Source organism: Dipodomys ordii, unplaced genomic scaffold, assembly GCF_000151885.1.
Source record: "Dipodomys ordii isolate 6190 unplaced genomic scaffold, Dord_2.0 Scaffold1, whole genome shotgun sequence".
Classification (NCBI taxonomy): Eukaryota; Metazoa; Chordata; class Mammalia; order Rodentia; family Heteromyidae; genus Dipodomys; species Dipodomys ordii.
In genome coordinates, this window is record NW_012267217.1 from 46,827,406 (window position 1) to 46,855,090 (window position 27,685).

The window sequence follows — 27,685 nt, forward strand, 5'->3', positions numbered from 1 at the left end:
TAGAGGCAGAAGCAGGACATAATTTTTAAAAAAATCGTGCCTAAATTATTCTAATATTTTAAAGTCTCTTAAACTATGTAGGGAAATGTTCTAAATGACACAAAATAATTGCATTATAATTTTATTCTCAACTTTTTCTATTTAGTAATAAATAAAACAAATATCCATCTTAACACTGATAGTGACATTGATATTAAGAAATCGCTCTGCTGTCTCCAAAGCTTTGCTTTGTAGTTTTAGGACAGATATAGTCCCAACATTTACAGAGCTTCACTGTAGTAGGGAAGAGAAATAATGTAAGTGGGTAAATTATATAAATTGGTAATTATGGGATGTGATAATTATTAAGAAGACAACATGAAAGCAATTATGCACTTTGTTTAAGAGCTTATGGGGGAGTAGGGTGGGATGGTAAATCTAATTTAGGTTATGGGGATGAGAAAATTGTCAGAGAAATCTAATCACAGAATATACACTGAAAACTAAGACTTAATGGAAGTTAGTCATACATAGGAAGAGTACTAGTAAGTATTTCAAAGAAAGAAAAATAAATACATGTAAAATAAGGTGCTATTATATTCTGAGAGTGGGAATATATTAAGAAACAGGGTCTAAAAGAGGAAAGAAAGGAGAATTATAGAAGATGAGTTGGTTGATATTGGAGAGTACTGATTCAGAGACAGGCAACATCAACATTATGCTTTAAACCAAGTCACTCTGCTTGTCAAACGTTGTGGATTTCTAGGGGCAAAAGGAAACTGTACGTGCAATTTGAAGATTTTTTCAATAGGATATGTGAAAGCTAATGATGGCTAAAATTATGATGGTGACAGTAGACATGAGATATAAATTTAACACATGACAGGATTTGTTGATAAATTTATAAGACTAGTATGTATGAGATAAGTGCCAGGAAGAAATCAAAGATTTTTTCTGAGTTTCTAACTGAAACCAAGTGTATAAAAATACCAGTTCTTGAAATGTTAAGAACAGATGTACCGGTTGAAAGGTAAAAAATGATATTAGAAACTTAGCTTTGGAGTTACTAAAATGGAAACTCTGGATATACACTTGGATTTATGTATGGGTCAGAGGTTCAGGAGATAATGTTGATAATACTAGTGAGGATCTTTTACATTTAAATAAGTTGCCACCATATTTGTGGGTATAGAGATGAAGATGTGCTTGTAACATTTGGTCAGGAAAGAAGAAATTGAAAGCATATAGAATAAGGAGAAGGCAAAAGAGAAAAATCTTCCAGCTAAAGACTGATACATTGTAAATTGGTAATAAGATAGCACATTTTCTATTGAATTTAGCAACATGGAAGTCACTAGGAAAGGAAAATTGTAGAATGTGAGAAAATACGACAAATGTGACAAAATATGCAGATGACTCAAGAAGCATGCTTGCAAAATAATAGACAGCCATGTGAAATTCAACAGAATGGGAGATAAACTGCAGATAGGATGCAATACTTAAAGCAAATGGTTCTTAAGGACATCAGAGCACTTAATAACCCATGGGCTGCCAGGCTAAATAACAGAAAATGAAAGAGTTCAAGGGAAAGTTAGGAAGTAGCATATAGAGATTCATTCTCCCCTGAGTTTATACAAGTGGGTATAGCTTTCCCAAGGTTGCCTATAATCTAAGTTTAAAATTGATTATTGTTGCTGTTAGGCAAGGTTATTTCAAGTATGCCAGACTGTGACACTGCAAATGGCATTCCTATTTCTGGACTCTTATTTAGAAAGAACCTGCTTATATTACTTCTATGGAGTTCATTGGAGACTATATTATCTTGAGGCTGATGACAGAGAGATATTGATACATTCTAGATCATGACAGATATTTTTAAACCAATCAATTTCAAAGGAAGAGTGAGGCAAAAATTGAAGCCCCATAAATTTTAATCAGAAAAATTTATATTGTATTCACTTGTTATAGAGTATAATTTATATATTAAAATTTGGATATCCTATGTAATAATTTTTATATGGAGGGTTTAATTATATTATATGGTTATATTTATAAACCCCCAAAATGGGTGTATATATACATATTTATATACATAACCAACTAGATGAATGTGGTGATTGGCTAGAGATTACATTGAAAGAGTTGAAACAAAACTCATACCTCCTACATAGAAAGGAACAACAACAACAAAAATCCAAAAACCACTATAGATAACATCCAGGGATCTAAGCAGAATTAAATTGGTAGTGTTTCTATTGTCATGGTCACATAGCTAAGTAATGTGTTCAGAGTCATAAACCTGGCATAGCTGACACTCAGTTCTTCTAGTGTGGGGCGGGGGCAAGGGTGAAGAAAAATGAGTAAAGCAGAAAAGAGCCAAGGATTGTGCACCTGTCTCCCCTCCCATTCCTCCACTTCCCCTCCATGCTACTTTACCTCTTCACAAGTAGCCAACAAGACAAAAATAACAAAGAAAATCAGAACCACTATTTCAAGATGTTTATGTGTTTTAGGAAACACTTTTTTTCAGGAAAATAACAAAATCCTAGTTGCTTTAAAATCATAAAATATTACCACTTAATTACAGAAAACTCAAAGTTGTGAAATATTTCCCTTTCTTTATATATTGAGTCTCAAAATCAAAGGCAACCAGATTGTTCAGAAATTCAGGATTACCACTGATAGGAAATACTGTTTAGGAACATTATTCCACTTGGTAAGAAAAAGACATTTACTTTATAAAAACGTACTGCTCAAATGGTGTTAGTATTAGTGATATTTTACCCACAAGTAAACCTCTGAAGGATTAATAATTACTTTCATCAAAGTTGTAAACACTGCCAATGCTTCTAAGACTTTTTAAAAGATGGAATAAAATTACATTAACACAAAATAATATTGTTTTATGAAATCACAGTAATAATGCACAGTGCTATTTAGCACTAAGTTCCAAGTGCATTTTAGTATGCACAATGAATAACAAAGGGTAAAGTAGGAAGATATGTCCACTTCATTCTTTTTTTTTAAATAAGTTTTTTTGTGTGTGTGAAAATACTGTACAGAGGAGTTACAGTTACATGAGTAAGGTAACAAATTACATTTCTTATCAAGCATTGTTGTCTCCTCCTTTGTTTTTCCCCTACCATCCCTTCCCTTCCACCTCCTCAACTGCAGAAATGGTCAGATAAGATGATGTTAAGTGAAATGAACCCCAAGACAGGGACACAAGTGGTTTTTTCTTTCTTGTTGTTGTTTCTAACTTATTTATAAGGTACCATGTGATTTTTTTGTTGCTTTGTATGTCCCTCTCCCATGGTATAATCCCTGTGTTCACTTAATTTGATGTTGGTATAATTTGGGGAGAAGGGAAAAAAACAAATTGTTTAAATAGGTTGACCCATTCTTTTTTGTTATTGTTGTTCTCATGTATTCTTTTCAAGATAATGCAGAATAAACTTATTTTTAATTGGAAGGATCGATCTGGTCATATCCTGCAGTTTACCTTAAGCTCAATTGCTAGCCCCAATTAAGTGGAACCAGATAAAACTGAAATGCAGCATGAAGGAATTTCAAGCTTCACAGCCAGCTGAAAGGCAAAAGCCAAAGAATACTGTGATCTATTGTGGAGGAAAAGACAAACAGGAAGGAGCTGAAGGAGGTGGCCCAGTCAGTGAGCTATGACCAGGCATGCCCCACAGCCTACGTCTGGCAAGACTGATATCAGAACTGAATACTCAACAAGAGCCACATGCACACATACAGGTTTGTTTTTCTGCCTTCTTTTATATTAGATATCATATTGTTTCAGATCTATCTTAATGATGGCTAAAAACGGATGACTATTACTACAAGGTTTATAATGTTAGGCCTTATTGAGTACACCTAAAACAAGACTCATTTGTATACATAGGACATATTACAACTTTGTTTAGACTCACTGAAATATGGATTGGAAAAATCATTGCTTTTTACATAGTAAATTCTTGTTCCGTTTTTCTAAGATCTTAAATCATCTCAACAATCAAATATATATCATGAAATTAATGTTTTTGATTTTAAAAGGGTTTTGGATCAAGAAAGTGAAATATACACATATCATATATATCTCTGATCACGTATTTACATATATCATACATGGAGAGATGTACATATATACATACATATGTACATACATACAATGGAAATTTATACATTCATCAGGAAGATTGATACGTCATTTTTAGTAAAATGGATGGCCTGGGCAAAACTATGTTACTCAAAATAAGTCAAATTCAGATAGACAAGAGATACATGTTTTATCTCATATGTGAACTCTTTAAACACATACTGGGTCAGGTGCATACACACACAGAAACATATTAACTAAAATATGGTATGTGAAGGGGAGGATTCTAAAGGTATAACTCTTGGGCAATTAACAATTCAACAAAATGAATACCAGAAAACTAGAATATTTGTTTTCAAAGAAAGGAGAAGCATAGGAATCTATACATTAATACAGTCAGGTAAATTGAGGGAATTGGTGGGCAGGAGAGATGGGGGAGGTTGATGAAAGGGGTGGCATTGATCAAGATACTCTGTATTCACAATCTGAAATGTTGCGCTGAAACTCCTTTCTACAACTACTTAAACACAGCACTTTTTTTTTCAAAATGGCATTGCATATAATTTTACATTCTACAGGGTCCACCCATGTACTTTCACCCAAGTGCAAGCCCACCATTTATCACGCCGCTGCCCAAGAATGAAGAGTTTCACCAGGATAAGGTCATTTCTTTCTAATATCATCACAGAACTAGGGTAGTATCAGCTGCTGCCAATAGAAGACTAAGAATTGCTTAAGACTTAAAGTATGTGTAGTGAGAATATATTTGTAGTTAGAATTATATATAGCTAATTTCTTCTAGATATGCATAAATGACCAAATTGCCAGGTGTCCCTTAGCCATTATGCCTAAGAGAGGTATTCGGATTGGTGGATAAGGGCTGTGGTATAGACAGAGGGTATGTTCCACACAGTCATCAGGGATCCAGGCTGCCTATCTGTGGTGATTTGTCACTTCCAAAGGCTAATTTTGTAGAGTGGAAAAAGGAAATTACATTTGAAAACTCCCCTCTCCCCATCCCCCAGGCCTGGGGCTTGAACTCAGGGCCTGGGCACTGTCCCTGAGCTTTTGCTCAAGGATAGCATTCTACCGCTGAGCCACAGTGCCACTTCTGGCCTTTCCTGTTTATGTGGTACTAATTGAACCCAGGCCTTCATGCACGCTAGGCAAGCACTCTACTACATTCCTAGCCCCATTTCAAAAGTTTTATGTTTATCTTAGAAATGAGACATGATATCTCACTCGAATTTACTGAATAAAACATGTAGCCAGAGTAGATGCAAAGGAGGCTGGGGAATTTCTGGTGACTGGATCCTCAGAAAGAAAAGGATCTACACATTGCTGAGCCACTTGGTATTTCTACCAGACCTGCCTTAAACTCTCTGGATAGACCTGATGTAGTAATAATTTAGCCCTCGCTGATATGTAGCCAAACCTCAATCCAGCATCCATTACTTTTCACTGGAATACTCTTCCACATGTTCCCATGCTACCTGCCCTAAAGAAAATACATTGCAATTGAAATAAAGACGAATGCTGAATATCGGGTACCATGGGTGGATGGTTACGCACATTAACTGATTTCTATGAGTAGCCAACCTAATTCAATCAATTCTTTGATGAAAATCCAGTCCCAGCTTTCTAGAGAGAAAAACATAATTATACTAATACTTTAACCCCTATTACTCCACTCATCCATAATTTACACGTTAAGTAGTAGAAAAAAACTGTTTCAATCTAATAGCATCCACATTAATAAATCTATATTTTGGAGCAGTTTTTCCTAACTCAATCCAGGTTTACAATCAGATAACTTCTGTCTCTATTTTTGCTTCATGAAATTCCTTTTACATCATCCAAAATAGATCTCCTCTGTTCAACCAGAACACTATTCCCCAATGTATTCCTCAATGAAAGTTAATTGGTTTTGTATACAATCTCCTCAAGAGATGTTCTATCCTAGCTGATTCTGTGTTGATGTGATACTAATCCCTGTACTTAACACTTACTGGAAAAAAATACTGAAAGAGTTATTCTAATAATGAGATGAATTTTCTTCTAATAATTAGATGAATAACAACCACACCAGATTCTTCACAAGACCACAGCCTTTCTAGATAAGTGAATACAAAATCATAACAAAAGTGATATAATGACTCATAAACGTGTAAATGACGACAAGAACGACTTACTTAAATGTCATCTCTTAACTTAAAGGCCACATCTGTCAAAGGGTTAGGTTTTGAAATAGAAAGGTAGAGGACTAGGTGAAAATAGTGACAAGTGGTTGAGTAATTTTAAAACTAAATCCTGATCATAGGTATTGTATAACTAGAAGTTAAAAATACTTACGTAATGTGAAAAACTAATTATAGCATGGATATATTCTGCCTTGCATGCATATACATTCTGTGATTTGCACATATTTTTTCATATTATATAAATATATATACATACATATGTGTATATGTCTATAGTGCCTATTTCTTAAAAGAAATGAGCATTATAATTTTATGAAATAGAAAGGTATGACACTACAATCAAAGCAGTCATTTATCTTCTGGCTCTAAAATAGAACACTATTTTTGCTACTCTCCTATTTATGGAAATAATGAGAACCTATAATAAACAAAGAAAGTCATCAGCCTGCCCATCAACAGAATGCCTGCAAGCAAAACACCTTGACAGCCATACCAGCTTTAGACTCTGGGACACAAATGAGCAATATCAAACCAGAATGCAGTGTCAAAGACAGTCAGGCTCTATCTAAGACTCTTTTCCTTTGAAAAGTAATTTTTGTCCAGTAAACTGAATTTGTTGGCTGGCTTGTTGGTTTTCATCTCTGAGAATTAAGAAAGTCACTTTCTTCTCTAAAGTATTATACTCACAAGCAACATGAATATCAGTTATTAGCATAATTCTTGCCAAAATTACAATAGTAAATAAGGCATATTTTAATATAATTTTCCTTATTAAAATAGGAGTACATTAGAGATATTTATTTTTCACATAAGTATAAGACATTTAAAGTAGAAGGGATAATAGTACTTTCCCGAAATTGAGATACCATGCTACTTATAAACACCACAATGGAATATACTTCCCCTCCCTACAATATTCACACTATCCAAACAGTATTAAGACCAATTCAATAAGGACAGAGGGCAGGACAAAGATTATTAAACTTCGCTGAGACCTGGGCACTAGTGAAAATATGTTTTTTCTGAAGTTTGATGCCTTGATCTTTATCTATATACAGAATTATATTTTTGAGATTTCCCTGAGAATAATAACTGTAACCTTTTATCCAGAATCGATCTGTTCTCAATAGAGCCAATCTCCCCTCCTCCTGCCAAGCCCTCAACCCAGAGAACACAATGACCCTTGTTGCCCAGAGAAGCCACCAATGCGCACATTGGGGGACTGCACCTGTTTGTGTGCTCTTATCAAATGCCAGCCCAGGGGCTACTCCTGGTGAGAGAGCTCTCACTTCCAAACCACAGAGAAGCATAAACTCTCCTGAAAAATCCTTTGTGTGCAAACAGAGGGTTAGCAGCATGTTTTCTTCCTGGGAGGCAAAAGAGCACACTTCTTCCCACCACAGTTTCCAGATATAGTCATCCCTTTCAAGCTCAGTGGCAGGAATAAGGTTGTATTGGTGGTGAATTCTTTTTCTGCCAAAGGCTATTTGGATATTTATATGTTCATTCTAGGACTATTATACAAAATTATCAGTATAGGTAGATGAGATGGACTAGGGTAGGTTACAAGAAGAACAAAAGGGAGGTAGTGTCCACCTGATGATCCCTACTTCTGAAAGAAGAAATACATGCAACTTATTCACTTATTCGTTTAGCCAAGAAAATTTTACTAAAGCTTATCTTGTAAAACAGTAATTGTTTGATTGATCACACAGATAGTTTAGTCAAGTTTTTAAATTTTGTTTTACACAGAATTTTAAACAGCACAGCCTCTTAATATGCAGCTTTTCAAGAAACAAATGTCTCCGGGTGTAGGTATGGAAGGTGTAGGTATGGAACACTTGTTGATTTGGGTAAAGTACAAAGGAAAGAACTCATATTTCTCTTTAGTGAAAAAATTGTGTAAATCTCTTAACAATGTCTTTCTTTCTTTCTTTCTTTCTTTCTCTCTCTCTCTCTTCTTTTCTCTCTCTCCTTTCCTTCCTCCCTCCCTTCTTCCTTTCCTCCTTCCCTCCCTTCTTCCTTCCCTCCCTCCCTCCCTTCCTTTCCTTCCTTCCCTTCCTCCCTCCCTCCCTCCCTCCCTCCCTCCCTCTCTTCCTTCCTTCCTTCCTTCCTTCCTTCCTTCCTTCCTTCCTTCCTTCTTCCTCCCTCCCTCCCTCCCTCCCTCCCTCCCTCTCTTCCTTCCTTCCTTCCTTCCTTCCTTCCTTCCTTCCTTCCTTCCTTCCTTCCTTCCTTCCTTCCTTTCTTTCCTTCCTTCCTCTCTTTCTTTCTTTTTTTTTTTGCCAGTCCTAGGACACAGTCCCTGAGCTTCTTTTGCTCAAGGCTAGCACTCTACCACTTGAGCCACAGGGCTACCTCCAGCTTTTTCTGTTTGTGTGATACTGAGGAATCAAACCCAGGGCTTCATGCATGCTAGACAGGCACTCTACCACTAAGCCACATTTCCAGCCACAATTTCTTAAATACTAAAAAATAATTATCCAATAAGGAAACTTCTTGGGTACATGTAATGGTATTCATTTTTCATTCTGCCTTCAGCAAAGCAGTTGATTTCAAATGCTGTGTATGTGGTCTCCAAATTCAGACTGTTAGTTGTGACATGCACACTTCTGTGGACATACATACAGAAGGAAGCTATTGAGTTTCCATAGCTCTGTGTGTGTCTGTGTGTGTCTAAAATAGAGAGAAACAGAGATTTAAGTTAGTTACATGATTGATTAATGGATAGAAAATTGAGGGATGGTAGATGTTATATAGATAGATTGATATAGCTTGATAAGTTACACAAATGATAGATATGGATAGGCAGACAGAGACATAGATAAAAGAGAAATGAAAGGAAGGAAAGAAGGGAGGGGAGAGGAAGGGAGGGAGGGAAGGAGGGAAGAAGGAGGGAAGGAAAGAAGGAAGGAAGGAAGGAAGGAAGGAAGGAAGGAAGGAAGGAAGGAAGGAAGGAAGGAAGGAAGGAAGGAAGAAAGGAAGGAGAGAAAAATATGGTTGAGTATTCATTTGTAATTTTACTCATTTGCTCTTTTTCTCTTGGCAGGATGTTTCAAAAGAAAGTCATGCGCTTTAAAACGTAAAAAATAATAAAAGGAAAACCAAAAGAATTTCTTGCAAGACAGACCCTAGAGCAGTTTGGAAACATCAAATAAAACCCCTCCAGCATGTTCTCCCCATGTGATGGCTTTGTACATTCGCCTCAGCCCGTGGGCACATTTCCCTTGACACACAAAGGTTTCTGTGCCATGTTGAAGATATAAACACATATGGATTCCTCATTTGTCATTCTGTCTACCCATTCTCACACTGTTTTCTGTAAAATTAATTTTATTTGAAAGTAAATTCATGAAAGTCAAATATCTGTTTAGACCATAAATAGAAAAGTAGAATTACATGCATATACAATGTGTGGCATGTACAATTATATATATATGAATATTGGTGGATATAAAAATGAAGTTTACACATATACACACAAATATATTTTAATAGAGAAATGTGTATACATAATACTTTCTCATTTTTATTGTCAATTTATGACATTAGTTTACTATATATCTCTTTGATCTTATCTTTTGATTACTTCTAAGTATGTGTGTTTACCTTTTGTTCTGAGAGTCTAAAAATGACCTGGAATGTTATACCATAGAGATTTGTAATTAGAAATTGCTATCATTTTTTTATACTACTGGCTTTTCCCTGTGTCACAATCTTCAAAGAATTTAAGCAAGATAGAGACATCATTCTTAAATACTGTTTTCACATTATTCAAACAAGACAGGAATGGACTTTATTTTTTATATATTTTTGGTTTTGTATGCAAAAGAACTTTTAAGGTGCTTTTTAGCAATCAGAATAACAGCATACAGGTAATCATATAATAAAATCCAGAAATATAGGTGAAATGCCACAAAAACAATTTCCTAGGCTTTTCTTTTTGGAGTCAAAGATTCTGATTTTAAAATGAACCCCCAACATGCACATGGTTACCAAGTCTGGAAAGCAAGCTGGCTCTCTGCAGGTGTCTCCTATCTTCGCAGCTTTGACAGGACATGGCTCACCTATTTTTCACACACTGATGGGAGGACTTAGCAGTGTGGACGCAGCTGAGCTACCCAAACATCCTTCCACTGTTCTTCCCTTTCATTAGAAGTCCAAATTCCCAAACAAACGAAAAGTTGCCGTTTTAGTTATTGGTAAAAGCCCAGGAAAAAAAAATAAAACCCTTAGTTCTTAGCCATTTAAAATAAGTTATCAAATTTTAATGCAAATTCTTCAAGTGAACAAAAGATATACTACATAGTGTTTCTGCTTATTTTAGAATCAAGTATGAAATATCTGGTCCTTTAAATCCCTTTCTCCTATGATAATGATTGAAAAGGAAGCAATGATTAATATGCTTCACATACAGTATAAATGTAATCTCTGGGGAAACACATTCTTTGTTGATTTGTTAGCTCTATTCTGAAGGGACATGAATACTTTGAGAGGACCTAAGACTTGAAGAAATAAACAACAACAAATAGGATTTTCTTGGTGATGGGATCATCTTGGCTTGAACTCAGTATTTAAAACCAACTAAATTGGTTTGTTGATAATCATGTTATTTTTTTCTCTTTAAAAGTCATCCACAGGTTTTTAATTTATTTATTTTTAGTCTTAGTGGGGAAATAAAATTTTTATTAAAAGAATATGACTTTTGCTGAATGCAAATGTATATGGATATTATTAGTATAACATGGAGTTATACCTATGCTAGGAAATATATACATACTGAACAATTAAACCTCAATGAAAGAAGCTCTGAGATATGTATATAAAGTTTTTTTTTAAATACTTAAATATCAGTTTCCAAGTGCTCAGAAAAAAAAATGCATAGAGACCCCTAGACCTGATAATGCACCAACCTCATTTGAAAAGGAAGAAAATTGAGCATTAAGAAAAGAATATGAGTCACATTTTGTCTTAGAATATTTCCAGAAAGATAGCAGGTAGGTATTACTTAATAATAAAAGGAAAGAGGGACAAAAAGGAAACATTTCAGAACTAAAAACTTTTGTCCTAGGGATTACGTGGTTAGTCTAGGCTATGAGTGGGAGGAATGTGTAAATTTTCTGGGTGCTAATAAGGTGAGACAGTACTAAAATTTGTTTTTATCTCCCAAATACAAACCAATGATGTAGATGGGCAACAGCTAACTAATAAGTTAAATTCTTTACATGTTGTTATTCTACTGAAAATGGTATACAACAAGAAGCAAATGAATATATATTTTGTTCTAAGTACCATGGTGGGCATTCATTTTTTCATTTGCAGTCTAAGACACTGAGCCATAGCCCTTTAGTGAGTTTTTTTTTTACTTTCTTTTTTTGGTTGAAGGGCAAATATTAAATGTCTAATTACCAGTTTTTAAAAGTCAAATTATTCTATTATTTCCTGCTTCCAAGCAAGAAGACAGTAGTGTGGAAGTCCTGTTTTCCTGCTTTACAAATATACCTTCTCATCTAAAACGTATAAGGCTGTATTTGAATTGCCAACATAAATCAATATTCTCAGGCAAATGTGTACTTCTGGGTGAACATTTTCTCAATCATTTTATCTGTGAGCTAGTTTCTTATCACTTTGCCATCTCCAAACCATTACTGATTTTCTATTTATACCAAGCCTTAAACTACTTTTTGATACAAGAGATACTTAAGTCTCTGAGATCATTTTCTACGTTTTTTCACAGCAGGCATGCTAATCAGAGAACTATGACTGACAACGTTATATACACCAAAATTGTTATACCAAAATTATACACATGTGGAATTTTAGCTCTGTTTGTTCCTTATGCATTGCTAATTTTATTCATTGTTTTTCTGAAAATCTTTTTTCCAGTTTATAAATTAGTTAGATTAAGTGGTCACTTGCACTTATAATTAGAAATGCTTTTAGAAAAAGTCTTTTATTTTAACCACAATTCTAAGTCTATTTTTTATTAATAAGTTTTTTATTGTGAAAATACTGTACAGAGGGATTACAATTACATGAGCAAGGTAATGAGTACATTTCTTATCAAGCATTGTTGCCTCCTCCCTTGTATAAATCTATTTTTACAAGAGGTATTTAGAAATATGTATTAAGAGCTTTTATTTCCATTAAATTGAGAATTATATATCATGAGCATTTCTTCTTTAAAAACCTATGATTGTGTGATTACAAAGGATGAGAGCTAGACTGTAAATGAAGAAAAAGCTAACAGTCTCCCAAATTTAAATTTCAATATTAAAATTGATATGAAAATGGGTCTACAAATGTTTTAAATATTTTCAATGATCAATTTTTAATGATCAACAAATATGATAGAAGTAATCACTGCCTATAATAAATACAATGCATACAACAATGGAACAGCTACTTAAATTATGCACTGATGATCTTCTATGAAAACACAAAGGAGCTGGAAACCTACTGTGTGACCTCTGATGTTTTTATTTTATATGAGTGATAATTAGGTTTTCTTAATTTTTAAGAGGCACTTAAGTCAAGACACTAATTCTTGATTCACCCTTTTTACCCTGAGCACCACAGGCAAGCTTTTGAAGTATGATACAATTTTAATTACAAAGATTTATCATTGTGACATCTAATTTCTAAGTACATGAAATGACAATGGAATGCATAGACTGGGATTTAGCCAGAGTCAGAATGTGAACAAAGATATCGGCAGCATAGACTGCTTCCTTCATTTCATTTCCAGCTACATTACATAAAACATCTATCTATATGTCTCCCAAGTATGACTTCATTATTATTTCCATCTTCCCTTTACAAAATGCAAGAAACAGTACTCTGAATAAGACTAAAAACTCCACAAAATTTGATCATATCTCATATATACTCTGAGCCTTGAGGTTACGATTGGGGAGTAGATGAATTTATATTGTACCATGCATATATTTATACTAACTTTCTTCCCACTAACAAATGAGACAGAACACCTATTTTCATATTCATATAAGTTGTTAATACAGTTTCTACAAATCTTTTTGTTTTGTTTTGATTTGATTTTTGTGTGTGTGTGTCAGTCCTGGGGCTTGAACCCTGGGCCTGGGCTCTGTCCCTGAGCTTCTTTTCCTCAAAGTTAGTACTCTAACACTTGAGTCCCTGCACCAATTCTGGCTTTTTCTGAGTACTTTGTTGGAGATAAGAGTCTTACAGACCTTTCCTGCCTGGGCTGGCTTTGAACTGTGATCCTCAGAGCTAGCCGCCTGAGTGGCTAGGATTACAGGTATAAGCCACAGTTGCCCGCCTCTACAAATCTTTTATTCTATTTCTTGTCTATATTATCTTCAATCTAAACATATTTTATAATAATATATTTGAAAGTATGCTGGACAAAAGACAACTTATTAAATTACTTATTTCTCTGGTACCCAATTTCAATGTGAAAAAAAATTAATGGGAGAAAATGTACTCATCATCTTCCCTTATACCTTATCCATAAAATAAAAACAATGCTAAAAATAGATTCGTAAAATTCATAGAACTTACAACTTTCAAGGAACAAAATAGAATTCACTCCAATACAATAATTTATTACTTTGTATTCCTGTGCTAATTAAGGAAAAAATCATAATGTGAGTGCTCTATCTGATCATTTTAATTCAACTCCTTATTGTAATATTTTAATTCCCATCATTTATAGGAAAATATCTAAATTATAAACTAAAATAGTTTGTTGTATCATAAAGATTTAATATAATTTATGCAATCTGGTTCTCTTTTAGGATTATTTAATTTTCCATGTAAAATATCCATATTAAGTAAAGACTCATTAAAGTTAAAAGGAAAATGTCATTGGAGAGATGACCCTTGGTCCATATGTATAATTACATGCATTCTCAAGTCACCGACACATAACAGGTGATAATAAAAGTTCATTACTGTGTTAACTCCTTTATCTCAGATTTTCTCTAACTTGGTCATAAAAATGTCTGGAATTGCTTCACATCTGAACCATATAAATTACTGTGTATTGTATAATATCTAATGTCTTAAACTTGAGTTCATAGGGTTATTGTAGGGAAGAATGGTGGTAATGTTTGTAAGTCATTTGTACATATGAATAGTTATTAATAATGGATATTACTATCAAAACTAATAATTGGATATATACATGAAAATATTATGTCATAAGCACACTTTGTTTTCTAGATTTAAAAACCTTATTTTTATTCTACAGTAGACAAGTAAAATTCTCAACATAAAAGTCACGAATTCTGGTTATAAGCATAACATAAAAGCTATAAAACTTATCTTGGATTCTTATTAAGACATCAGTGGATATATAGAAGTTTAAAGAATTTAGGGCATCATGAAAATTAAAGCATATTCTTTATTTTGTCAATAGTTTCTGAGACTATTGTTTAAAATATTGACTTTACCATAGATGAAAAAATCAAATCTGCTCTTTTAAATATCATGTTTTCTGATAATACTAAAATCACAAAATCAAACCTTTAATTGGTATTTCAGATAAAATAGAATTGAGTAAATTGACTAGTGTTAGAGTAGAAAAAAGTTTGTGAATAGCTATTTTCCTTTATTTTTATGTAAATACCCTTTAAAATTGTTATGATTTTCATACCATCTGAAACAGTTTGACTTAGCTTATAATAAAACAAGAAGTCATAACATATTATAGTTATAAGCTATGAAGTTATAAATATATAGATGTTATAAAATATTATATAGATATATCCCAAAGTACTCAGGCAGGAAGAGGAAATTAGGAAAGCTAGAGTAACAACTTGAACTTTGTATTAAACTTCCAGCCGGACTGATAAGGATGATGACCAAATCCTGTAACAGTCCTCCGATCCAGGTAATGTGTACTAATGAGAGAGAAAATTAAAGGAGAAATTCTTAGACTAAGTGGGTCTTTTTTAGCCTCTAGACTTTATTTATTTCTTTTTTGCTAATGAAAAAAATAAAACAACTAGGCCTCAGGGGGAAATAATAATTAAAACTTCCTGGTTGGTAACATTGATAATATCAAAATGTGTTGGGCCACAGTAATTCTCACTTACCTATTCCCTGATATAAACAGGCATATGGGAGATGCCATTCATCATTTCAGAAATATTGATCAGTTTTATGGCAATCTGTTCCATAGAGTTCCATGATATAGACTTTTATTATTTAGTATTTATTTATTTATTTTATTGGTTGTGGGGCCTGAACTCTGGGCCTGGGTGCTGCCCCTCAGCTCTTCAGCTCAAGGCGAGCGCTCTACCATTTGAGCCACAGCACCACTTCTGGACTTTTCTGCTTATATGGTACTGAGGAATCAAACCCAGGGCCTCGTGCATAGAAGGCAAGCACTCTACCACTGAGCCACCTTCCCGGCCTGACGTACTTTTAAAATTGTACTTTTATCCTAAATGCTTGGAATAATAGTAAGGCTTGTTAAATCTCTATTCTTATGACATGTTTCTATGTTGTATTAATTCTAAAACACACAGTTTTCATATTACTGGTCTTAATCTTTATTATTTTAACATCCATGTGAGAGTTTTTATATTCATTTTGTTAGTGTGGGTGACAAATAAAAAACAGTGTGCCTTACAATGGATTTTGACTTAGACTTGATGTAGAGGGACTCTTCGTATTGTCTTATTAAATAAATAATAGTTATGCAAATAATCCTTCAACATGAGATGAGGAATCCTAAAATAAAATACTTCTTACTAAAATTTTCAAAATACTTTCTCAGTCGTATTGATGATTGTAGTTTAGTAGCACATGTTTCTGTGAAGCCATGTAAAAAGCAGGTTGAGGATATCCTTCTAACGAAACAGAAGTAAGGCCAGTCCACATATTCAGTTCCATTTGCTCTGCATAACTTGACAAGAAAAATAAAGACTCTATGCTGGTTCTGATGGTCCATGCCTGTTATCCTGGCTACACAGAAGGTTCAGATCAGGAGAAAGGTGGGACAAAAGTTGTTGGGGCTTTCATTTCAACTAATAAATCTGGACATCGTGGAGCATGTTCCTTTTCCTAGTTAGGTCCTGAAGTACAAAGGGCAAGATTGTGTTCCGAGCTGGCCTTGGTGAACAGACTCTATCTCAGAAATAACCCAAGCAACAGATTTAGAGATATTGCATAAGGTATAGAGTTTCTGTGTCAGATGGCAGATTCAAGTGAGATGTATTTTATTGAAAGAGCAAATTAAAAGTAAAGTGTCAAGTGTCTGCTAGCAAGCATGATGCCCTGAGATCAAATCCCAGTGCTACAAAAAGAAAAAAAAAGGAAAATTTACCTTTTTAAAGAAAGTCATATTTCTGATCAAGAAAATGCTCAACTCATATCAACTAGCAATTAAAGGCACACTTAGAAACAACCTCTCAGAGTCCTGAAAGTATAAACTATGGTTAGGTTCTTTCTCATATGCAACCTATTTAATATCTTACACTTTGGTGATTAATACCTAACATCCATCCATGGATGATAAAAATGCACTGATTCTATCATGGGTATTTCACACCAGGTTTTTGTTTTGGTTTTACAAATAGCATGTTCTCAAATAATAATAATAATATACATTTGTTTCAGGAACTTTACTTCATATTTAATGTAGCTTATAATTTAATTCCATAGCCACCTGACAACTGAGGGCCATCATTATATTCATGTAAAGACAAGAAATTGAGGCCTAGAAAGTAGAATCACTTGGTCAGAAAAGGATGTAACTGAAAGAGTCCAGAGGGAGAGTTTGTCCTCTGGTGCTCCATTATTACTCATGTAAATGTTCATCTGCTACACTGGGTTCAGGAAATCACCTTGTCCACTTAGTACTAGCCTGAGGACAAGCTAAAATTCTTGGTATCAGCCAAATGTGGCTATTAAAATAATTAACATTATATAAAATTTAAAATTAATTTCCACAGTCACACTAGCTTCATGTCAAGTAGTCATCTTTGATTATTAAGTCCTTTACTATGCAAGACAAAGTGAATATGCTGTTTAGAAATTTCTATTAGAAAATACCACAGAGCATAAAGCAGAATAAAATGGAGGCTGCTAAGCAATGATGATAAACATCATAATAATTGGGGAAGATAGTTTCCCTGTGCTTTCACATGGCAGCTGAAGGGTAAATATTTGCTAGAAATAAAATATTTACTGAGAGAAAACAGCTACATACAGATAATTTAGAATAGTTCCTGTCTCAGCAAAATATCTTGAATATACAAATAGATCAGAACAAAGCTAATACATATTTGAATTAACATCACTTTCCAAAAGAATCTTGAACTTTAACTATTAAAATTGAGCAAACTAATAAGTGTTTGTAATTGATGGGCCACAGTTTAATAACCTTCATTTTTGTTAAGGAAAACTGGAATAGTACCACTGGTACTATTCAATACAGATCTCCGTATTGAAATAAGATCCATCATTTGCAATATTATGGCTTTTTTTTGTGAGTGTTCTTGACAAATTACCATTTACAATGCACTTAAATATTACATAAATACCAATACAAAAATCATTTAAAATATAACCCTCAGGTCTTTTATTTAAGGCTGGGTTGTTTATAATCAAATTCCTATTCTACTCACTATGATTTTGCCTGGAGGAATTGTCTGAACCATTGTTTAGGAATGGCATAACACAAAGAAATGGCAAATAGTTCTACCTTTTCCCATATTATAAACCATTTTAGCCACAGTCCTTGTTGGGTCATTGTCAAGGGGTTGTGTGTGAACTATAAAAAGATATTAAAAGTAGAGGCAATGTTTAAAATTTTATAACAATATGTATTTATTTTAATCTGCCTCTGAAGAAAACAATGAAAGAACAAGTAGATGCATGTCTGAGTTCTGATTGGCTGGAGGTTTGGAGGTCTTCCACACCTGGGCTGTTTCTTGAAACTAAACAGGATGATGCAGTTTTGTTTTATTTTTTCTATTGTAACAAAGTTATGTCAAATCTATTACACAATCTTCATTCCCTCTAAAATTCCCCCTACACTAAACACTTGGGTTATCTGTAAATATTATTCATACTGCTAACAGTCTTGTGCTCACAAAGCAGAATATGCAATAATACAGTGATTGCTTCTCAGCACTGTTATTCTGCCCGTGATGTTTGGGAAAGGTACAAAGACATTGTCAGTTCTTTACAGTTTAGTGTCATGTAGCCAGAAAAGGATAATCGCTTGGGGTGAGAATGGAAAGGGAATATTCTCATATATTACTGATTTGCTTCTGCTGAAATTACAAAACTATATTAGTGTTAACTGAAATATTTTTCATACTGCACATTGGGCCCTGATGAGCAAAAGGTGAACTGACCTTTATTTCTCCAAATACATTAAGCAAACAAATATGTTTCCTCAACAGATGAATATTAATGAGGGAATGCATCACCTTACAAGTGTTCTTTCCTTAGAATAGCTATGCTTCTTCTCTAAAAGAAGCAGACATTCAGATCCTACTGTATCTTGGGAATAAGAAAGACCAGATGTTTAGGACCCCAAGTAATGAATTGTAAAAACTAGCACAATGGTAGATTTTTCTTTATAAAGTTTGTCTGAAGGTTTTGTAGGGATATAGGCTATTAAATAGAGATTCATTGGAATCCCTGAAGAAGGTGTAAGAAACCTGTTTCATGGCCGGTATAGTTAGTTCATCTCACTAGTTATGATGGAAAACAAGCTAGCCAAAGGAGAAAAGATTATATTTCACACAGCCAGCCCACCCCAACTCTGATTCCTCCACAGAAATTCTCTAATTTAATTTTTAATACAGGCAGGAAGAACAATTTTTATTTCTTCTTCATTCAGTTCCTTAAATTCACCCATCAGCTCTCTGAAGTGAAGTATAAATCTCAGGGGGAAAAAAGTTACTGAAATGGCCATTGTAATTCTTTGATCACACAATTGTAATATTTCACCTTTGAAGTACATGTTTCAGTTTTGTCTACAAACATAAATATAGTATGTGGTTTTCTTCTGCATCAATACACATTGTTGATAGAACAAATAATGTTTTTAAGAACATCGATTAAATATCGTTCCTAGAAATTGTGGGCTTAACTTAAAAATTGAATCATTCATGACAAATTGTCACTCTCTTCATTGATTTTGTCCAAGTCATATTGTATGCTCTCTAAAGTAATTTTATTTTATTTTTGTGCCCGTCCTGGGGATTGAACTCAGGGACTGTGTGCTAGTCCTGAGCTTATTAAGCTCAAGACTAGTGCTCTGCCACTTGAGCCAGAGCTCCATGTCTGGCATTTTAGTGGTTAATTGGAGGTAAGGGTCTCAAAGACTTTCATGCCCATTCTGGGTTTGAACCATGATCCTAAATCCTCAGCTTCCTGTATAGTTAGGGTTACAGGTGTGAGCCACCAGCACCTGGCTCTCCAATTTAATTTTGATCTAATCATTCTCTAAACAACCTATTCTTAAGCTTAGGAAATTGTTGGAAAATTTTCCTTCCAAATATTATAATGTGCTGAATAGTCCTTTCAATGTCCTGTAAATATTAGCAGTACCTTTGTCAACATTCTGTTTCACAATGTTCCCTGTACTAGCCTGATTGAACTTACTTAAACATTACTAAGACCTTTCGCAGAGCATTGAAGAATGCTTAGCCATTTTAGTGTCAGAAAAAGAACTCAGAATGAATACATCTCTTGTCTAGGTCAAAACAATGTCAAGGCCAATGAAGGGTGAAACATGATGATGGAGATTTGAAATGAAGGGCCGGAGCAACATGTGCTTGGCAGAGACACTGAAAGATAGGAGAGAAATGCTGCGAGTTAGCAGAGGCAGCATTCTTAGCGAGAGTAGACAAAGACAAGCCTCAGGCTTCCCACTGATCTTATACATGGAGTAGTTTCAAAGCAGTATCAGAAGACACACTGAAAACTGGAGCATCTTTTTGTCTAAGCAAGTCACATCCAAAGCCCCAATGAAGCAACTGGAATCTATTTGAATATGCAGTAGCAGACACAATAGTTTTGCCAGTGCCTTGACACAAAGAAAAGCCACAAACAAAACAGAAGCAAGCAAATGAAAGCTTAGGTTCTCTACCCATCTTCTGTGTAAAAGGTGCGTTGGCTGACAGTTGCCTGCTTTATTTCTTAAATGTGTGTAACAACACTGTGACACAGAGTTCTGTTTACAATTTTCAAGATAAGAAACCCGAGTCTCAGAGATACTCAGACTGTAAAAGATAGGTCAGGCATTTACTCTTGAGATTTTTATTTTTTCTGATTCTGTGTTGATGCTCTTTGACATACACACAGTCAGACATAGGTTGCCTGTGCATTTCAATATTTGGTAATTTATGTGCTCACTATTAAAGAATGTAAGAAATTTGAAGATCTTAAATACTAAGTGGTAATACATTGTTCTGTAGTGCTACTTTTTTAACTTTTATTGTTATTATAAAGGTGATGTACAGAGGGGTTAGGGTTATATAAGTCTGGTAAAGAGTACATTTCTTTTTGACAGTGTGGACTCTCCCCTCCCTGTCTCCCAGTTTTCCCTCCTGTCCCCACCCACACATTGTATAGTTCATTTTCAACATAGTGTCTAGTGAGTACCACTGCTGCATTTATTCACCCTTGATTTTAAATTTAAAAAATATGCAGATTTGAAGTTAAGAGTAATTCGTGTGCCCTGCCTTTCAAATTTGCTATCATGCAGATGTTATTTCTCTTATTCTAAGCATTGAGTTTTTCTTTTTAGTCTGCTAGAATCTGATACATTTTTTCCTCTATCAATTACCTTGATGGCTCCCCCAAACAACTCCAATACTTTCTTTCTTTAAAATATTTATCTGCTCTCACTTAAACCATGGTAATCCAATATACACTTAATCAAAAATGTATAATATCCATAAAACATTAAGTACAGGCAAAACACATGAATGAATTGGTCAGAAAATACAAAAGTGTATTCTTTTGGAAGATACCAATTAACCTAAATTTCATGTATTTAATAGAGATAGTCTCATAATTATGAAGTAAAAGTGAAATCATTTAAAGTGATATTTGGTAAAAATAAATATAACTACACCTGCCTTAACTTTGTGCCCAGGATATTGTACCTAACTATTATAATAAGATGTGAGCTATACAAAACTGGTATTATGTGAAAATTCCTTTATATCTAAATTATTACATGTAGATGAAATAACATGTACTATATTAACAGATAAAGTGAGTTTATAAATTTAAGAAAAGACAAACCCAGTCACTTTTATGTCAGATATATATATATATATATTTTTTAAAGCAAAAATCAAACAACAACAAAAAAAACACTTCCTTTTAGAGTTTGGTCAATTACAGCTATAGAAATGCAGCAGCCTTTGCTCTTCAAGATGCAAAGTAGAATTCTGTTTTGTTTTGATTGTGCATGTGTGTGTGTGTGTGTGTGTGTGTGTGAGATGTCCTGAGTGACTACACCTTCACTTTTTGTTCTAGGCTGGCAGTAGCATTTGAGCCACAGATCTACTACAGGTTTTGTTGTTGTTGTTTTGGGGATTGGGTAACTGGAGAAATGATTCTCATAGATTTTTCCTGCTGGGGCTAGCTTTAAACCTGATCCACAAATTTCAGTTCTCTGAGTAGCAAAGATCAAAGGCATGAGCCACTAAGGAGTTTCTTGATTAGAATTTTCAATAAGAATGTGGAGTCAACAAGGAGTTGACTTAGCCTTAAAAGGGATTTGGTACTTGCATTAAAGGACACACTAGTAAAAGTATGTCCTTCCCATGGGTAGGAAAGAAATCTGGTCTTGGCTTGTTAACAGGATGAGGGTAAGGGAGTGTTTGCAAAGACTGTGTGTCCTTTTCTTATTGTTACAATGATCTAAGTAAGAGAGGCAAAATTGTCTTCAGCCCATGGAATATCTTTTCATGAGAGTATCAAGCCAAGTGGTAAAAATAGTTGCCAGGAAAATAAATTTATTAAAAGAATTTTAAATTATTAAGCAGTTTCTCTATTCAACCATTAACTGCTTGTATATCACACTCTTCCTCATGTTTACTGAGTGTTTTACACAGATAACAGAGGTTTCAGGAAACAAATGTACTTTTTTAAAAGCATTCCATTCTAATGTCAATATATCCAGAAATATTTCAGGAGAAATGTAAATTATAAACATACACACAAAGGCTTGAAATCTTATCCTCAAATTCTTTGTTATATTCTACATGCTTTTCACCCCCTATTTGGCTTCTTGCAATTCCAAAAAAAAATTTACAGAAGAAGAAAATTGACCCTGAATAACTATTGTCCTTGAAATAGTTTATCATTATGCAAAGTTAATGCTGGTCAAAATGGTGATACCAATGCTTATTAGAACATCTTTCTTCTCTCTGAACCACTATATATAAAAACAAACCGCTCGTTTCTCTCTGTATTTTTCATTTCACATTTTTATTTGCATGTGTTAGTTGTACAGGGGATTTTATTTTATTTATGCATGCATAAAATGCATCCTAGTTAAATTCACCCCTCTATTACTACTTTCTTCTCTCCTCCTCTTCAAACAAGTTTCAATAGGTCTCATTGTTCTATTTTCATGCATGTATATACCCTAACCAAGGTTCTATTTCCTGTTATTCAATCAAAAACATATCTGTTCCTGTCTCATTTCTTCCTATCTCTCTATAAGATGATAAATGAGTGAGAATTACTTGTGTTTTAAGAACGTGGGAAGAGGTTAACTAGATATTGTGCTACTACTTCTTGGTAACAAATCTTTAATTAATCAGAATAGCGCTTCCATGATCTTAGTAATCGGATCACTCTAGGAATACTTAAACACATATTGCTGGGCACATCTCCAGTTTTCTTAGTCAGTAGGCCTCAGGTGAGGCCTAGTATTTGCAGTTCTATTATGTTTCAAGATAATGTTGATGTTGCTGGTCTGTTTTAACAATTGAGTGAAGAATTTAATACACTTTGGTAAGTTAGTATAAGGAGATATTTGACTAATAAGCAAGTTCTTTTGCTTTTTTTTCCCTGAAACTATAGTCAGTGGAAGCCCCAAGAGCCTAGAATTTAATATAGCATAGAAATTATTTTTAAATTATTAGCCTACTTCATAAACAACATAAAACAAATTACCTTTTAAAAACACAAAAGCAATCTTACCTGAAGCACACTGCAATGCTTGGTTGCTGTTTTAACCAGGTTATTGTGCATATTTACTTCTTAAAGACAAACCTGTCAAGTAAACTTTATCCCCAATTTTTCTTTATTTGTACAATTAAATGTCTTCTGTCCTTCATCACACATTCTTGCAAACAAACACAATTGCATGTACTGTAAAACTCCAATTCTGAATTATAATATCAATCATATTACCAAATGAATATCAATCAATAATTCCAGATCTTGCGCTTATAATTTTAGATCTCTGGCTTATAATTTTCTACTACCTAATGAATAAAATATCTGAAAATGGCCAAATTGTTCGAAGTTTCACCATTTATTTTATTGTATTGTTATTTAATTCAGATCCATAATTAATATTAATAATAACTTTCAATCAAGTATAGATTTTTTTCTAAACAGTCACTCTTTTTGAATGCAGGATCTGAGTGCTATTACAGCTTTTTCACTCAAGGCTTGATCTCTACCACCTGAGCCATAACTCCACTTCTGGCTTTTTCTGGTTAACTGAAGTTATAAACTCTCAGCTTCAAACAATAATCCTCAGATAGCTAGAATTACATTCATGAACCACTATCTAGCATTCAACTCATAGTCGTTAATTATCCATTTCTACAACCTCACCAGGAAATATCATAAGGTATAATATTTTGAAATAAGAGTGTCATCTTTTGGTGTGAAAACATTTAAACTATCATAATACTAAATGGAGAGAACTCATTCAATAACTGAGGCATATTTGAAGATGGCAAATGTTGAATACTTCAGTTAAATTTATATTCATATAGATTAAATGTGGAAATAGAAGAACTCTAAAGACTACTGTTGTGGATGGAAAAGTTCTTCCAATAGTATCTCATATAGAATAATAATAGAACTCAAGTATTATAAACACTTTGAAAAGAAATGCATTCCTTTTTAATATAATCAGAGGAAAATCATAGAAAACACACAATGCTTCCTATAAAACTTGTAATTGTAACTGAATCATTTTATTTTTAGATTTCTAATCTCAGTCATTCAGCTGTTTTCTACCCATTTCATTTCCAAAATTCTTTCTCCTATCATTACCAACTTATAAGTAGCAATTTAGTCAAAACTCCAATCTTCAATACAAAAACTGTCAGACAAAATGAAAAGTAAAAATGTTGATGAACAAATCTAGATTTTCTGAAACAATTTCCATTTACCATTTTCATCAATTCTATAGTAATCATGTTCTAAACAAAATAATCAGTAATCCTTTTTTCATCAAAAGTATCCTTGCTTCACATGTACTATGAAACAATTATAAATTGTAAAGTGTATTATTTATATCCCCTATGAATGTGAAAAAAGTCTCAATAATCTGACAATGTTAATCCTATCTCTTACTTATTTTTTTTTCCTTCGGTCATGGGGCCTGAACTCTGGGCCTGGGTCATGCCCCTCAGCAATTCAGCTCAAAGTTAGAGCTCTATCACTTGAGCCACAGCAGCACTTCTGGCTCATTTTGCTTATGTGGTGCTGAGGAATTGAACCCAGGGCCTCATGCATGCAAGGCAAGCACTCTACCACTGAGCCACCTTCTCAGCCCCTCTTACTTAATATTTTAAGAATATGCTTCAAAAGTGTTTAACTTTTCAGTGTCAGGAAACATTAGATAGAATCAAATGCCAAGAAAATTACTTCATATTTGCAGCAAAATATACAAATCATATTAATTTAGTTTGAATTAATAAATACATTCTAGTGTTAGGTACAAATTAATAATTAGCACATTTTGACTATAGGTAAAGATATAAAAATTCATGATTGGAAACTTGACAACAAACCTTACACTAGTAAGTATTTAACCAGAGCCTTTATGAACCAAGCCTGACATGAACTGAAAAGATACCAATTCCTACACAGTATTGTGTGAGATGACGATGATGATTCTGAGTCACTAACATCACATATACAATCTCAGGAAGAAAAGGTCACTCTGATGATCTTGAAGCAGTCTGAGATTTACTCCTGGAATCCAATGAACTATTAAATAAGAAGAATGAAAACTGAATACATCAGCTATGTTTTCCAAAACTATGGTGATTATGTGAAATACTAGAGGTTAATCTCAGCAGATAGAATGGCTTGAGTATTACTAAGCTCTCATGGAAGGGAGAGCCGTGCTGGTATTGCAGAGATTTGATGATGTGCTCCACTGTTCACTTGAGACCACCAAACAGCCTTCTTAAACCTGCTTCCTATCTCAGTTTTCAGTCACTGAGCAGCTCCTTTTAGTGTGCTTCTGTTCAGCCGAGATATAGTACTCTGCAATCTTTCAAGCTGCACTTACAAAAATCTTTAAATAAAAGTAAAGGCATCACAGAAGCATCATTTCTCACAAAATCAGTAAATATCACAGCAGCCACAAATACACATGTGTGTATTAAAGTCTACTGATAATGAAAATATATTGCAATTTTGGATACTTTCCTTACCTGTGAGATTCTTTAAGCCAAGTTCTTGCAGTCCAAAGTTCCCATCTTTTCTGTAGTTTAGGAAGATAGCTAAGGCATATCGATCTTCATAAAGTTTGGTCCCACGGATAATTCGTAAATTCTCCAGAGGTAGGTAACGAAATTGGTTAAGAGCGACCAATACATAGCCTGTGACTTCTCGGATAGACTGAAAAGACACAAAAAATTAGGTAAAATTAATGGGTCACTTTATGAGACATCCAACTGTAACTTACAACTTTTAAGTTGATACACTAATTTCTAAGCCATATTCTCAATCTATACCATATTCATATGTATATTGGGCTTGATAATGCATGGTTACAAATGGTTGGAATCTAGTTGACGTATAAGTTGCATTTTTTAAAGCGATAAAATTGGCTTATACTAAAAATTATTACATTTTTACTGTTTCAGGATATTTTTTGAGAATAAAATCAACTTTTAAATCTACAGGCTAGCAATGGGAAACATAATGGTAAGCAAATTTGGTCTCAAATCTTTCTTTTATATTTAGCTTTGTGAATGTGAATAAGTTGTTAAACCTGACCCTTGGTTTTTTCATCTTTTAAAAAGGGGATAGCAAAATTTCTATCATAAAGCCATTGAAAAAATTGGAAGATTTCTGGCAAATACTCATCATTTAGCAGATATCATTACAAGTATTATTTTTGTAACAACCAGATAAATGAACTGTCTGGGAACAGTTGAAAACAAGCAAAATAATAATTTCATTACCTCAGAAGTGTTGCTCTAAGATTCTGTCATTTAATATTTAATATACTTATATATTTTCTCAGCAATTTGAAATTTATTTCTAAAATTTAGGAATGGTTCCTTATACATTAGTGTGTGTATCTTATAGCCATTTGTAGAGACTGGCACTAAGAAAATTCAGCAATAGCTGTTGAGAAGAGTGGAATTGAAAAACAAAAAGCAATGCTTAAGGTCTTTTTAGATATTGTTTTCTATAGAGAATGATTTTATGAAGTTAGTGCTAATAACAAAACAAACAAAGCATGGTTTGACCAGTACATTCCTGATTTTTGCCCAAGGATCATAGGAGTCAATACAAACCATCCCAAAGTCCCAGGAAAAAGGAAATCCTTGACTATGGTTCTGCCTCAGTAACAATTTAGTGCCAGACACTGTATAAATTTTATCAAGTAAGTAGTCACCTAACTACTTACCTCCCTTCCTTCACATGTAATAACCTTGTGCTTGGTGACATTAATTTCCATTGCAAATGCATATTTCTGCAGTTGTTCTTCTCAAAGAGTGAATACCACAGAGGATTGCTAAAGCCTGAAAGGCTATAGAACTCTTCTGAACCAGGGGACAATTTCTTGTGTTTATAGTATTTAATAATGAAAATAAAGAGATGGAAATAGCCAGGCACTGTTGGCTCATGCCTGTTATCCTAGCTACACAAGAAACTGAGATTTGAAGCCAGCTTGGGCAGGAAAGTTGATGAGATTCTTATCTCCAATAAACTGCTCAAAAATGCTAGAAGTAGGACTGTGATTCAAGTGGTAGAGCACTTGGACAACAAGAGGCTCAAGGACAGTGCCCAGGCCCTAAGTTCAAGCCCCAGACCAGAAAAATTAAGAAAGGAAAAGAATAGAAAAGAGGGGGCTGGGAAGATGGCTCAGTGGTAGAGCACTTGCCTTGCATGCCTGAGGCCCTGGGTTTGATTCCTCAGCACCACATAAGCAAAAAGAAAA

General features: G+C 34.0%; 1 protein-coding gene across 4 annotated transcripts in view; it reads right to left on the minus strand.

Moving 5' to 3' along the window:
* Positions 1-27,685, minus strand: part of Erbb4 (erb-b2 receptor tyrosine kinase 4) — a 1,030,419-nt gene that overhangs the window by 465,509 nt on the left and 537,225 nt on the right. For all 4 annotated transcript variants that reach the window (XM_013011535.1, XM_013011517.1, XM_013011544.1 and 1 more), the window contains exon 3: positions 25,944-26,130. In XM_013011535.1, the coding sequence (XP_012866989.1) occupies positions 25,944-26,130 (187 nt within the window). The remainder of the gene's footprint in view (positions 1-25,943; positions 26,131-27,685) is intronic.